Source organism: Mustela erminea, chromosome 11, assembly GCF_009829155.1.
Source record: "Mustela erminea isolate mMusErm1 chromosome 11, mMusErm1.Pri, whole genome shotgun sequence".
In the NCBI taxonomy this organism is placed as follows: domain Eukaryota; kingdom Metazoa; phylum Chordata; class Mammalia; order Carnivora; family Mustelidae; genus Mustela; species Mustela erminea.
The window spans coordinates 11,971,916-11,987,105 of NC_045624.1; the positions used below are offsets into that span (position 1 = coordinate 11,971,916).

At 39.0% G+C, this 15,190-nt stretch overlaps 1 protein-coding gene across 1 annotated transcript; it reads left to right on the top strand.

Moving 5' to 3' along the window:
* The first annotated feature begins 9,619 nt into the window (after positions 1-9,619).
* LOC116569688 (cationic trypsin-like) lies at positions 9,620-14,495 on the top strand. Its single transcript, XM_032306131.1, is given in 5 exon segments — positions 9,620-9,732; positions 11,999-12,158; positions 12,919-13,172; positions 13,686-13,822; positions 14,346-14,495. Coding segments are annotated over 5 exon segments (741 nt in total). The 5' UTR covers positions 9,620-9,692.
* The last annotated feature ends 695 nt before the right edge of the window (positions 14,496-15,190 follow it).

The following is a 15,190-nucleotide window of genomic DNA, read 5'->3' on the forward strand; positions in this document are numbered from 1 at the left end:
AGTTAAAATAAAAAGCCACCTTGTAGAGTGAGATGTGATATCTCTCAACAACATATATTTACTATATTTATATTTACTATAAATAAATACCCAATTCAGATCCAGAAAGAGATGGTTTATTTAGGGCAAAAATAAGAAAATATATAAAGAGGTAACCATCTGAGATTAGGAACACAATTGTCTAGATACAAAAGTGTTTTTTCCTTGCTGTGTCTAATCTGAATAACAATTGAATTTACTTACTTATCCCTTGCTCTGAAAACCATAAGATGGCTCTCAACTGTCAACCTCATGGTTATGACCTTTCATAGGAATGTAAAATAAAGCAGTATCTGCACATAGACGCTTAGCTCCTTATGTAAATTTTTTTCATGCAGTATAGATAGGCTTAGTGGAAGTTTACTTCATACTGGTACATACCATAATCCACTTGTTAGTTTTTCCATATACAGGCAAAGAATTTCACCCTCTGCTCAAGATAAAATCATCTGAGAAAATTTGCCTTAACAAGACAAATAGAAGCCTCTTTTAGTCTAGAAATCATATTTAATTATTATTTAAATGTGCTATTCTCACCATTTATCTTTTATGGCAAGTGATTTTGGTATTGAAATAAAATATTCAAAGGCCTTTAAAAAGTAAAGATACTTACTTACTATCTTAGTATTATTTTAGTAGTACCTACTACTAATGGATGAATGGATAAAAAAGATGTGGTACATATATGCAATGGACTATTACTTAGACATCAGAAAGGATGAATATCCAACTTTTGTATCAACAAGGATGGAACTGGAGGAGATTATGCTGAGTGAAATAAGTCAGCAGAGAAAGTCAATGATCATATGGTTTCACTTACTTGTGGAACATAAGGAATAGCATGGAGGACATTAGGAGAAGGAAAGGAAAAGTGAAAGTGGGAAATTGGAGAGGGAGATGAACCACAAAAGACAGTGGACTCTGAGAAACAAACTGAGGGTTTTAGAGGGAAGGGGGTGAAGGGATGGGTGAGCTTGGTTGTGGATATTAAGGAGGGCACGTGTGGCATGGAGCAATGGGTGCTATACAGAAACAAAGAATCTTGGAACCCTATTCAAAAACTAATGATATATTGTATGGTGACTAACATAATACAATTAAAAAAAAGAAAAAGAAAAGAAAAGTCAATTAAGAAGTTCTGTCTCATTTAATGGATAAAAATACAGAAGTCTTTATTTAGTCTTGAGTATTCATTTATTCTGAGTAGCTCAGTCTAATTGTTGTCTATTTGTACCCTATCTTGACTATGGGATCTGCTTAATCATCCTCTTACCATATGATCCAATAATAGAGAAAAAATATATCTCTACACACAAAGCTACATATGGATATTTATAGCAACTTTATTTGTAACTATCAAAACTTGGAAGCAACCAAGATATTCTTCCATAGGTGCATTGATAAATTAACTGTAGGACATCCAGCACATGATTCAGTGCTAAAAAGAAATGATCTACTAAGCAACAAAAAGGTATAGAGGAAACTTAGTGCATGTGACTAAGGGACAGAGTAAACTGAAAAGGCTACATATTGTATGATTCCAATGATGGGACATTGGAAAAGACACAATCATGTCATCAATAAAAAAACAGTAATTTCTAAGGGCCAAAAGTCAGGGAAGAGATGAACAGGCAGACCCAGAGGACTTTTAGGGCATTGAAAATACTCTGTATGATACTCTTATAACACATGTCATTCATTATACATTTGTCCAGACCTATGGACTATACAATGACAAGAAGAGTGACTGCTGTGGTAAACTATGGACTTTGAGGGGTAATAATGTGTCAGTGTAGTCTCATCCTTTGTAACAAGTGGACCATTCTGGTGGGGATGTTGGAAATGGGACAGGGTATGCACTGGTGAGACCATGGTGTATATGGGAAATCTCTGCACCCTCCTCTCAATATTGCTGAGAGCCTTAAACTGCTCGCTCTTAAAAAAAATTAAAAAATTATTAACTATTTTTTGTTGAGTGAAAATTATAGAGAATGGGCAGAGCTAAAAGTAATACAATGCAGGACATGCTCATAGTGGACAACGCTAAGTGGAGTTATAATTAGTGAGTTTTTATTGTTGTCTCATACTTCTGTTGGTTTTTTTCCCCTATATTTTTCTCAATAAACATGTAGTAGATTTTACAGAGCAGATATATTGTTTGTTTTTAGTAAAATTCCCCAGCTGTTTACTTCACAAAACTTAGTCATAGCCCTTACCACCTTACAAAAGTCCCATCACCCACATTCATGTCTGAGAAGGAAGCCAGCTGAAAATGCGTGCAGTGCAGGGCAGGCTGGGATTACGGACCGGCTCCACCCTCATCTTCCCACATCTGTTCAGAGTCTCACATTCATCACCGTGTGTCACAAGCTAAGCACAGTTACAATGAGAGGCAGAATAATTTATTTCAGGGGAGAGAGCTATAGTAGACTGTGGACACCTGTGCTCCAGATGCCCTCATGGTGCTCAACAGCCTCAAATCGCTGACTTTAGGAGCAGCATGCCCAGGATAGGGCTGAGCCAAAATCCCAATTCTGTGAACCAGAGACATACTGAAGGTTTATTCCTTCTTAGTATTCAGGATTCATTCCTCCTTGTGGCAGAGGAGAAAAATACAATCATCATCAATATCATCACGACCAGTACTTATTAAGTTTTTTCAATATGTCTACATACTTTCAAGTAATATTCAAACCTCACAAGTATCCAAGAAATAGGCACAAATATTCCTCCTTACATGAAGCTTAGGAGGTCAACAGTTTTCTTCAATGTATGATAGCCATGAGTCTTGCTGCCAGGAATCAAATCTTAGAAGCTAGACCCCAGAGTCCATGCTCTTCACCACTATATAGGACTTCACAAAAATATTTGTACATTAGGGAAGAAAAGCATCCCCAGAAGCCTGGAAAATATGGAGATACGAAAGTCACAGTCATTTCATTCAAGCATTTACATAGCATTTCCTATTTCCCATTAGAACTCACTGTTGTAAACACTTTATAATTAGAAAAACTGAACAGATCAGTGAGGAGTAGAGATTGACTTAGTAATCAAAAACCTCCCAATACAGAAAACTCCCAGGCTAGACACCCTCATTGGCAAATTCTAGTGAACCTTTAAAGAGAAATTAACATGTATCCTTCTCAGACTCTTCCAAAAAGTTGATGAGGAGGGAACACTTCCAAATTCATTGTAAGAAGCCAATGTGAGTCTGATACCAAAACCAGAGAAGGAAGAACACTGCAAGAAACTGTAAACCAATATCCCTGATGGAACCCATTATTTGCTTCATCCCTCTGCAGGACGGCATGGGGTGGGGATAGTCAAGAAGCTACAATGCAATGCTAACTTACAAACAAGAGTGTAGCACATTGGTGAGTAATGAATGTCAAAGACAAAACTGAACAAGTAAGAAGAATGATTTTATTCAGACTATTATTCAGAGTGTCTCAGCAGGACGGTTTTGCCTAAAGACTTCTATAGGGAGAAATAAAGAAGTTAAAGGTGGGGAGAGTTGTAGTTGAGAAAAACAACTGTTTTGCAGTCAAAGGACTTCTCAGTTAGCTGAACAACAACAAAAAAGTTTTCTCTGTGTTTAGCCAGTTTCAGGGGAAAAGGGAATTCTAACGTTAACTAATCATTCATGAGACAAAGAACGGGGAGTTGGGAGGGTCACCACCCACCACCTCAGCAGGTGCAAGTAGATGGGGGAAAGGTCTGTGTTTAATTTTGCCACAAGTAAACAAGGGAGTCATCCCGAGTTTTACAGGAGTCATAAGAAAGAGTGGCAAAGTCTCTAGTAACTCCTGTGTAGAAGGGTAGTTCCTTGTGGTAAGCCATTTCCCTGAATACAAAATTCTAAGGATTTTTTTTTAAGATTTTATTTATTTGACAGAGAGAGAGAAATCACAAGTAGGCAGAGACGTAGGCAGAGAGAGAGGGGAGAACACAGGTTCCCTGCAGAGCAGAGAGCCCGACGTGGGACTCAATCCCAGGACCCTGAGATCATGACCTGAGCCGAAGTCAGAGGCTTTAACCCACTGAGCCACCCAGGCGCCCATAAAATTCTAAGGATTTTTAACAGTCACTGTTCTGGGAGCACAGGGTTCAGATCAAGTTTAACAAGTCAGAGGAAATCCAGAAATTCAGTCTGAGTCCTGACTTTGCCAATAACTTCAGTGAAAACCACAGCTTCCTCATCATGAAAATGGGAGGTGAGGGATGATTTATTAAATTTATTTCATATCTCAATGTTTGATGAGTCTTTAAATATGGCAGAGGGACCCTTTAGAAGGAGAGAGATGGCAACTGAGGGCAGAGGGGCACAGTCACAAAGGTAGGGGGGACAAAAAAGAAAGGCCATGTCACAGAGAGGGGAGGAAAAATGTCAGGAGATATGTCAGAATTTCAGAGATATTGGGATCAGAAAAGGGTGACTCCCTGCCTTATGTTCCACTCATTCAGTAGTTAATGATAACCTACATTGACCTAACGTTTGATGCACTTTCCCATGGCTATGGCCTTAGAAGCCACTTTGCCCATCTTTTCCCCTTAGATCAATTGTTCCTAGCAGGAGGTTATTTTGACCCCAAGGGAACATTTAGCAATGTCTGGAGACATTTTACTTTCAGAACTGGGAAGAGGTGCTAGTGGTACTTGTAACTAAGTATCCTATAGAGTGCAGGGCAATTCCCCAGAACACAGAATTACCTGGCAATCCTGCCTTCTAGTTAGTCATCTTTTTATCAGCAACATTTCAAGTGTAAAAGAAACAAACTGCTTCAGGAGGGAGGATTTGTTAAAGTGGACATAAAATCCTGGTAGGCATAACATCCTGGTCGGGCATTCAGATGTGTAAGAAGAGAATTTGGTCATATGTAGCTAGAGATTAGTTCTTCCTGAGATTCACTTATTCTGAAAGTTTCTACTTTGCCTCATTAATTTTGACAACTCCTGTTCCAGGAACACATTTCCTGGATTTAAAAAAAAAATTATCTGCTCCCCAACCAATTATATAAACCAATTAGTAACAAAATCAAAGAAACACATTGACAGTAATACAGTAAGAGTAGGGGACTTTACACCCCCCCTCACTGAAATAGATATCTATCTATAAGAAAAAGATCAACAAGAAAATAAGTACTTTGAATGACACACTAGACCAGATGGACATCACAGATATATTCAGAACATTCCATCCCAAAGCAACGAAATGCACAGTCTTCTCTAGTGCACATGGAACATTCTCCAGAACAGATCACATCCTGGGTCACAAATCAGGTCTCAGCTGGTATCAAAAGATTGGGATCATGCCCTGCATATCTTCAGACCACAATGCTTTGAAACTAGAACTCAACCACAAGAGGAAAGTTAGAAAGAACTCAAATACATGGAGGCTAAAGAGCATCCTACTAAAGAATGAATGGGTCAACCAGGAAATTAAAGAAGAATTGAAAAAATTCATGGAAACAAATGAAATTGAAAGCATAGCTGTTCAAAATCTTTGGGATGCAGCAAAGGTGGTCTTGAGAGGAAAGTATATAGTGATACAAGCCTTTCTCAAGAAACAAGAAAGTTCTCAAATACACAACCCAACCCTACATCTAAAGGAGCTAGAGAAAGAACAGCTCTTCTCCTCCTAAACCCAGTAGGAGAAGAGAAATAATAAAGATCAGAGAAAAAAAGCAATGAAATAGAAACCAAAAGAACAGTAGAACAAATCAACAAAACTAGAAGCTGGTTCTTTGAAAGAATTAATAAGATTGATAAACCCCTGGCCAGACATATCAGAAAGAAAAGAGAAAGGACCCAAATAAATAAAATCATGAATGAAAGAGGAGAGATCACAACCAACACCAAAGAAATACAAACAATTATAAGAAAATATTATGAGCAACTCTATGCCAGCAAATTTGACAATCTGGAAAAAATGGATGCATTCCTAGAGACATATAAACTACCAAAACTGTACCAGGAAGAAATAGAAAACCTGAACAGACCCATAATTGGTAAGGATATTGAAGCAGTCATCAAAAATCTCCCAAAAACAAGAGCCCAGGTCCAGATGGCTTCCCAGGGGAATTCTAAAACCCCATTGAGATATCACCTTACACCAGTTAGAATGGCCAAAATTAGCAAGATAAGAAACAACACGTGTTGGAGAGGATGTGGAGAAAGGGGAACCCTCTTACACTGTTGGTGGGAATGCAAGTTGGTGCAGCCTCTTTGGAGAACAGTGTGGAGATTCCTCAAGAAATTAAAAATAGAACTTCCCTATGACCCTGCCATTGCACTCCTGGGTATTTACCTCAAAGATACAGATGTAGTGAAAAGAAGGGCCATCTGTACCCCAGTGTTTATAGCAGCAATGGCCACGGTCGCCAAACTGTGGAAAGAACCAAGATGCCCTTCAATGGACGAATGGATAAGGAAGATGTGGTCCATATACACTATGGAGTATTATGCCTCCATCAGAAAGGACGAATACCCAACTTTTGTATCAACATGGATGGGACTGGAAGAGATTATGCTGAGTGAAATAAGTCAAGCAGAGAGAGTCAATTATCATATGGCTTCACTTATTTGTGGAGCATAATAAATATCATGGAGGACAAGGGGTGTTAGAGAGGAGAAGGGAGTTGGGGTAAATTGGAAGGGGAGGTGAATCACGAGAGACTATGGACTCTGAAAAACAATCTGAGGGGTTTGAAGTGGCGGGGGGGTGGGAGGTTGGGGTACCAGGTGGTAGGTATTAGAGAGGGCACGGATTGCATGGAGCACGGGTGTGGTGAAAAAATAATGAATACCGTTTTTCTGAAAATAAATAAATTAATTAAAAAAATAAAAATAAATGTACTTAATTTAAATTTTTAATTTTAAATGAATTTTAAATTTTATAATTTAAATTAAAATTAAATGTATTTAATTTAAAAAAAAGAATTAATATCTATTCTCCTGAAACTTCAAAAAAAACAGAAATGGAAGGAAAACTTCCAAACTCATTTTATGAGGCAAGCATTACCTTGATCCCCAAATCAGACAAAACCCATCAAAAAGGAGAATTACAGACCAATATTGCTGATGAACATGGATGCAAAAATGCTCACCAAAATACTAGCCAATATGATACTATACAATATATTAGCCAATGGGATACAGTAATAGCCAAAATCCTTTTAATGTACTCAAGATGGATGAGAGACCTGAGTGTGAAAGAGGAATCCATCAAATCCTTGAGGATAACACAGGCAGCAACCTCTTTGACCTCAGCCACATTAACTTCTTCCTAGAAACATCACCAAAGACAAGGGAAGCAAGGGCAAAATGAGCTACTGGGATTTCATCAAGATAAAAAGCTTTTGTAAACAAAGGAAAAAGCTGACAAAACCAAAAGACAACTGACAGAACGGGGGAAGATATTTGCAAATGATGTACCAGGTAAAGTGCTAGTATCCAAAACCTATAAAAAACTTACCAAACTCAACACCCAAATAATAAAGAGCCCAATCAAAAAATGGGCAGAGGATATGAACAGACATTTCTGCAAAGAAGACATCCATCCAGATGGCCAACAGACACATGAAAAAGTGCTCAACATCACTCAGCATCAGGGTAACACAAATCAAAACCACAGTGGGATACTACCTCACACTAGTCAGAATGGCTCAAATTAACAAGCCAGGAAATGACAGAGGATGCAGAGAAAGGGGAACCCTCCTACATTGTTGGTGTAAATGCAAGCTGGTACAGTCACCCTGGAAAAGAATATGGAAGATCCTCAAAAAGTTGAAATTAGAACTGCCCTATGATCCAGCAATTGCACTACTGGGTATTTACCCTAAAGATACAAATGCGGTGATCTGAAGGGGCTCGTGCACCCCAACATTTATAGCAGCAATGTCCACAATAACCAAACTATGGAAAGAGCCTAGATATCCATTAACAGATGAATGGATAAAGAAGATGTGATATATATATGTGTATATATATATATATACACATATATATGAAGAAGATGTGATATATATATGAAGGAATATTATGCAGTCATCAAAAGATGAAATTTTGCCATTTGCAATGACATGGTTGGAACTAGGGGTTATTATGCTAAGAAAAATAAGTTGATCAGAGAAAGGCAATTATTATATGATCTCACTGATATGAGGAATTTGAGAAACAAGACAGAGGATCATAGGGGAAGGGAGGAAAAATGAAACAAGCAAAACCAGAGAGGGTGATAAACCATAAGAGACTCTTAATCTCAGGAAACAAACTGAGGGTTGCTGGAGGGGAGGAGGGTAAGAGCGATGGGATGGCTGGGGTAGACATTGGGGAGGGTATGTGCTACGGTGAGTGCTGTGAATGGTGCAAGACTGATGAATCACAGACCTGTACCCCTGAAGCAAATAATATATTATATGTTAATAATATTTTAAAAATTGTAACTGCTCCCGAGAGTCATCCTTTAATTTGGTAGGGTTCAGCTTGTTCTCCTTAATTATGCTTATCACATCGCAGTAGAGGCCATGGCGTCAAAAAAGAGGTTGCTTGAGTTTGAACCTTGTGTTGACCACTGAAGAGTATAAAACTCTGAGCAGAACATGTAGTTTCTCTAAGTTTCACACTCCCCATGTTTAAATGGAAAAACTAAAAACAGTTATAAAGCAGTTGGTAAGGACTGAATGAATTAATGTCTATAAATCCCATCCACAGTGCCTGACACATAGGAAGCCCTTCATACATTTCAATTCTATTATCATTGGCCAAGATTTTTGCTTTATCATGCTGTCCAGAATGTGGTGAACTTATTGGAGAAGTGCTGTACAGCAGTTAAGCAGAGACTCTGAAGCCAGTTTTCCTGAGTTATAATCCTGACCCTATTGTTTACCTGCAATGTGGTTTTGGTCAAGTTCCTGCAATTTTGTGTGCCTTAGTTTTCCCATATGTAAAGTGGGATAGTAATAGGTACCTTCTAGGGTTGTACTGAGAATTACTAAATAAACATATGCAATGTTTATATATATGTAAAATATTAGTAAATTCTAGTAAATGTGATTCATTCACTCTTCCATCTAGACGCCATCCAGACGAATCATAGCTTCAATTCAGAACATTTTTCTTTTCTCAAGGAAACAAGTTGTCCTTATTAATGATGAAAAGTTAACATGGTTATCCAAGACCAGAGATATCATGGAAAAATTATATACTTGTGAGTCAATGTTAATTAAACATCAAGGGAGTAGTGTTCAAGATAGTCCTCAGGATAAAAGTTCACAATTGAGATAAGCAAGTACCTAAGATTTTGCCTGGGATACAGGACACCCATAACCCTATTCCATGACCTTGTTCCAACTTACTTTTCTATTATGGGGAACACATCACACCAGATGGGTTTATTACTTCCATTCCCATAACCTTCTGGAAAAGTAGACAAAAGATCATGTTTACATCTGATGCTGAATTATCTTCAATTTGGCACAGAAATTAATTCTAAATTTGGATTTGTGAGCTTCCATTAAAATTACTTTTCTGGCACCCATAACCTTGGTTGTCGATGTCAAACCTGGAGGTATAAATAGCACATAGGACATAAAATGTCATCTGTGGATGACAGACATTCATTGCCCTCCCCAGTCCAGTTCTAGGGAGCAACCATGAAGACCTTCATCTTCCTTGCCCTGCTGGGAGCCGCTGGTGAGTCTACAATAATGATTCAGTGTGTGTCCCTGATGTATTTGTTTGCAGTTTGTACTCTGAAAGACAACAATGAATACGGAATAGAATCTCTGTACTCAAAAAACATAATATAAATATTGAAATGACAGTGTATATAGTAGTCCCTTATTTTCTGTGGCAGCTACATTCACCCCCAGTAGATGCCTGAAGCCACAGATAGTAATGAATCCTATCATACTATGATTTTTCCCCACATATACATACCCATGATAAAGTTATTTTACAAATTAAGAACAGTAAGGGATTAACAACAAAGCTACTAAAAGCATAGAACAATTATAACAATATAGTGTAATAAAAGTTATGTGACTATACTCTTCTGTTTGTCTCTCTCAAAATATCTTATTGTACTGTACTCACCTTTCTTGTGATCATGTAAGATGATAAAATGCCTATGTGATAAGATGAAGTGGGGTGAATGACGTAGGCATTGTGATTAGGTTAGTAATGACCTTTGGAAGAATCATCAGAAAACAGATCATTCGCTTCCTGACTGTGGTTAACCAAGGGTAACCAAAACCACCATAAAGGGAGGGACTACAGTTCTACAAATGTCTACAAATAATTCAGTCTGCCTTGAGGGGGAAAGATGACAGTGAGCAAGAGTACTTAGCGCAGAAAGTATAAAGAGACAAATTGCTCTGAATTTCAAGGTAAAATCTATGGAGAAAGAGAGAAGAGGAAAAGATAGTTAACATTAAGGAGATGTTGTTTTGACCTTTCTAAGAATTTGGAGCTAATCACTGGGAGATAAAATTGGGACTAGTGACTAGTCTTGGGCTCATTGAAGAGGCTATGAAGGTCAAAGCCTGAGTCTCCTCTACACCAACAGACATCTTCACAGGGATCCTGACAGGTGACTGTACTTCATTTCTCATGAATAAAAGCTAGGGGCTGAGTTTTACAACATCCTCGCTAACAAAATCTCTCTGGTGAAAAATAACATATTTAATCATCAGAAGAAAGAAAAATGTCTATTTCTGTTTTTTTATACTACTAAATTTTATAGAAATCTTATTATTAAATTTTCCTGAATTGGATGGGTATAAATTCAGTACATCTGTCTATAGATCTGGAACTGTCTTTCCCAAAGTTACTTTAAAATACTTGAACAATAGGGTATGTATAATACAATCATCAATTCTGGGAGCCACAGAAATCGTAATAATTTGATGGGCAGACTTTAGAATGCTGAGTAAATTTTAAAATGTTAGAAAGAAAATGGAGATAAGGGGAAATGTTGGAAAGAAAACCATATCATATTCTGTTAAATTATGTCATGAAAATTTGAGGCAAGAACCAAAAGAGAAACTGGGGGAACAAAAGTACAAAACTCTCAATTCCTTCTAGGCTGGAACATTCTTATGGGCTTCTAAAAGCTTCCAACTACCAACTACCATAAATAAACATAAGTGTGGTTACTGAAAAGCTTTATTGAAACCTTTGCAGGTCTGCTGAGCAAAGTTTTATATAAAATGTATTCTTTATACCCTTAGAGAGTAATGTTCAGGACATTTATTACATAAGGAGTCTCTGACAGATGGGTATATGTGTGTGTGCGTGTATTAAAAGACATGCATTAAAAACCAATATACTGCCTTTTGCATCAATGTGGATGGAACTAGAGGGTATTATGCTGAGTGAAATAAGGCAATCAGAGAAAGACAATTATCATATGATCTCCCTGATATGAAGAATTTGAGAGGCAATGAGGGGGACTTGGGGAGTAGGGAAGGAAAAAAATGAAACAAGATGGGATCAGGAGGGAGACAAACCATAAGTGATTCTTAATCTCACAAAATAAACTGAGGATTGCTGGGGGGAGGAGGGGAGGGAGAGGGGGGTGGGGTTACAGACATTGGGGAGGGTATGTGCTACGGTGAGTGCTGTGAAGTGTGTAAACCTGGCGATTGACAGACCTGGACCCCTGGGGCTAATAATACATTATATGTTAATAAAAATTTTTTAAAAAAACAATATATTTATCTAATTTAAAGCATAAATTAAAAAATTAGATATTTCTAATAGGTACAGTAGGTATTAAAAGTATTGAATAATAAGATCTGGAAAAATCATGAAAAAATTATGTTATCGCCATTTCCTGATTATGTGTGACAGGAAAAAATGATCTTCACTTTTATAATTAATCCCCCAAAACTTGGTGGTAAGTAGAAATTCCAAGATGGATCTGTTTAACGGATTGTTTCCAACTTTTCCTGGCCAGCTGCTTTCCCCATTGATGATGATGACAAGATCGTTGGGGGCTACACCTGTCAGAAGAATTCTGTTCCCTACCAGGTGTCCCTGAACTTGGGCTATCACTTCTGTGGCGGCTCCCTCATCAATCCCCAGTGGGTGGTGTCCGCAGCTCACTGCTACAAGTCGTAAGTAACCAGTCCTCACCTCCCTGTTCTCTCAGAACAACTCATGCCCCAGCAAAGCCAAAGAACACTCAGGGCAAACTACACAGTTATGCTTGAAGGTCAGGCATTCAGATCTAGGAGGCTAATCATTCCTCCCAGGTACTGAATAATGCATGGAGGGAATTTTACATGGAAAGGTAAACTTAGAGTTCCCTGATGTCCTTCCAAGTGATGGTACCAAAGACATGGGGAGAGGGGAACTAGTGAGTGATGAAGAATACTCTGAACTAGCTCAAGAGCATGAATCAACAAATACTCTTAATCATTTTATCTCCATATGGAGGAAATAATCCACAGGAAGCCTCCAGTACAATATTGAAAATAAACATAGTTCATTCTGCCCCCTTAAATTTCTGTCATGTCTCTGATTCCTGCCACATCTCCCCAGAATAATACATAATCTGAACCAGAAGAGAAGTGGCAGGTGCTGAGAAGTCGTCACCAATTCCTGCTTCACCTAACATCGTTTTATTGGCATCACTAGTCATGGGAACTAACCTTCTAACAAGACAGTGGGCTGTGAGTCTGTACTGATACGGACACCCACCTAAAAGTCACTGTCACCTGCACCATGTCAGATAAGGCTATCTTAATGCACAATTTTCTATGTGTGGAAATGCTTGCAGGGGATGGTGTTCATGCTGATGCTTATGACTGGGGTGAACTGGGTAAAGGGAAAATCTCAACTTGGTCCTTTAAGGCTTTGCATTCTTTGATCCAGCTGAATCCAGGTGCATCTGGGAGAACACAACATCGCAGTCTCTGAGGGTGGTGAGCAATTCATCAATTCAGCCAAGGTCATCCGCCACCCCAGATACAACCAAAATACTATCGATAATGACATCAGGCTGATTAAACTGAGCTCTCCTGCCACCCTCAACTCTCGAGTGTCTTCTATCTCTCTGCCAAAATCCTGTGCAGCTGCTGGTACCCAGTGCCTCATCTCTGGCTGGGGGAACACCCTGAGTACTGGGCGTAAGTGTCACCTGGAGCAAAAGCACCAAGTCTGGAAATCCTAGAAGTGAAGGACATGTAGAGGCTCAGTTAGTCTGAATTGTCACTCAAGGCAAGTTTCCCAGAGGATCGTTTGTAGATACATGGAATCTTAGGAAGATGCCTTTGCTGGGAAACACAACAAAAATGAGCCATGATAAAGATGGCAGATATTTAATTGAAGTGTGATTAGTGATTTGTAAAGAAGTAGAAACTGAGGAGGTAAGCATAGCAGAGGGATTTGGTACAGTCTAAAGTAGAGACCTGCTTGAGAAAGAGTCTCTAGATTTGAGATCTGTAGTCACTGATGCTAATGTCAGAGAGAACAACTTGTTGATGAAAACTGTTTAGAAGTCATTCCAGATAACAACTGTTCTTCCCAAACAGAAGATACTGGCAATCTGAGACAGTAGGGAAGGTAAAGGGAGATAGGCAAAGAAATGTCCAGGAATCCTATAGGTAATATTCTTCCACTTTTACTCTCCTGCCCCACAGAAAAGTATCCCGATGTCCTGCAGTGTCTTCAAGCTCCCATCCTCTCTGACAGCACTTGCCGCAATGCCTACCCTGGCAAAATCACCAGCAATATGATCTGTCTGGGTTACCTGCAGGGCGGAAAGGATTCTTGTCAGGTTAGTTTCTTTTTCTACATGCACTTCCACAATAATTCCCTTTCCCAAAACACAGGCTGAAAAGCTATCTCTGTGATGGATTATAAGGGACCATGGATAGATTTGTGATCAGTAATAAATTTTCTTTTTGATATATTAAGAGCTAGGGATAAGGGTAAAAAGATACAGAGAAGATAGCGTGGAAACAGGACATCCAGGTGCCCTATTTAGGAGTGATATTGTAGAAGAAATCTTTCTGAAAAAAAAAAAATAGGGTTACTTGAGTAGCATTGCACTCATAAGTCCTTCCTCTTTTGGCCCTGTGTGCCTGCAACTAAGAAAAGAGCAGGAGCTAGAAGGAGGGAGGAGAAAGGAGAGGCATACCATCAGAGATTAAGAATTGGATTTCCAGGGGAAGGGAAGGTGCTTCCTAGAGAATCAGCAACCTGGGAGAACAGACCCAGGGTCATGGAGAAACAACGCTGAATCTTGCTCCCATCTTGGCATAGTTGGGAGTTCATACTGTCTCTTCCCTCTTGCACAGGGTGACTCTGGTGGCCCTGTGGTCTGCAACAGAGAGCTCCAGGGCATTGTCTCCTGGGGTATGGGCTGTGCTCAGAAAGGCAAACCTGGTGTCTACACCAAGGTCTGCAACTACGTAAGCTGGATTCGGCAAACCATTGCTGCAAACTAAGCATGTGTCATACTCTATGTACTATCCTCTTGGTCAATTTCAACTTCCAACTATGCCTGAAAACAGTATCTAAATAAAAACATTTTGCTCCACATCCTATGTGTCCACGAACTGTCCTTACTTTGTATTTATTAACTTTCTCTTCAAACTTGCTGCTGTGTAAGTAGGTGGGCATAGAATTGAACAATTATAGGAGGAATGAATTGGAAGGGATACATTGTGATTCATTCTGCCTGCTCAAAATGAATTTATTAATCACCTACTATCTGCTAGGCTTTGTGTGGTCCCCTAAGCCTAGAGGTCATTGTTATTGTCACATTTTGAACAGAGAATGAAACCAAGGTGCAGAAAGTGAAATTCAATGGCCCGAAGTCCTTTGGTAAGCTCATAGTCAGGCAGAGACCAAGCTCCAGCTATCCTGATTGCTGATGCATTGCCACTGCTGTGACACCATGGTCTCCTTCTGTGCTCTAATCCATCTGAAACTCTGTGAGACTAGATGAGGGAAACCACTAGGTGGAGAAATTTTTACAAATCACCAATTTCCTGAATTCTGCAAGGTTCTACTAACCTATGAGTTCCAGTTCTCTAAGATCTTTCTTGTTTCCTAATGGGGTTTTATTGCTATAGCAGCCATGACGTTAGCAAGCAATCTGCGCCCCTTCTCCACCACCAGTCCCCTAAATCTCAGGCCA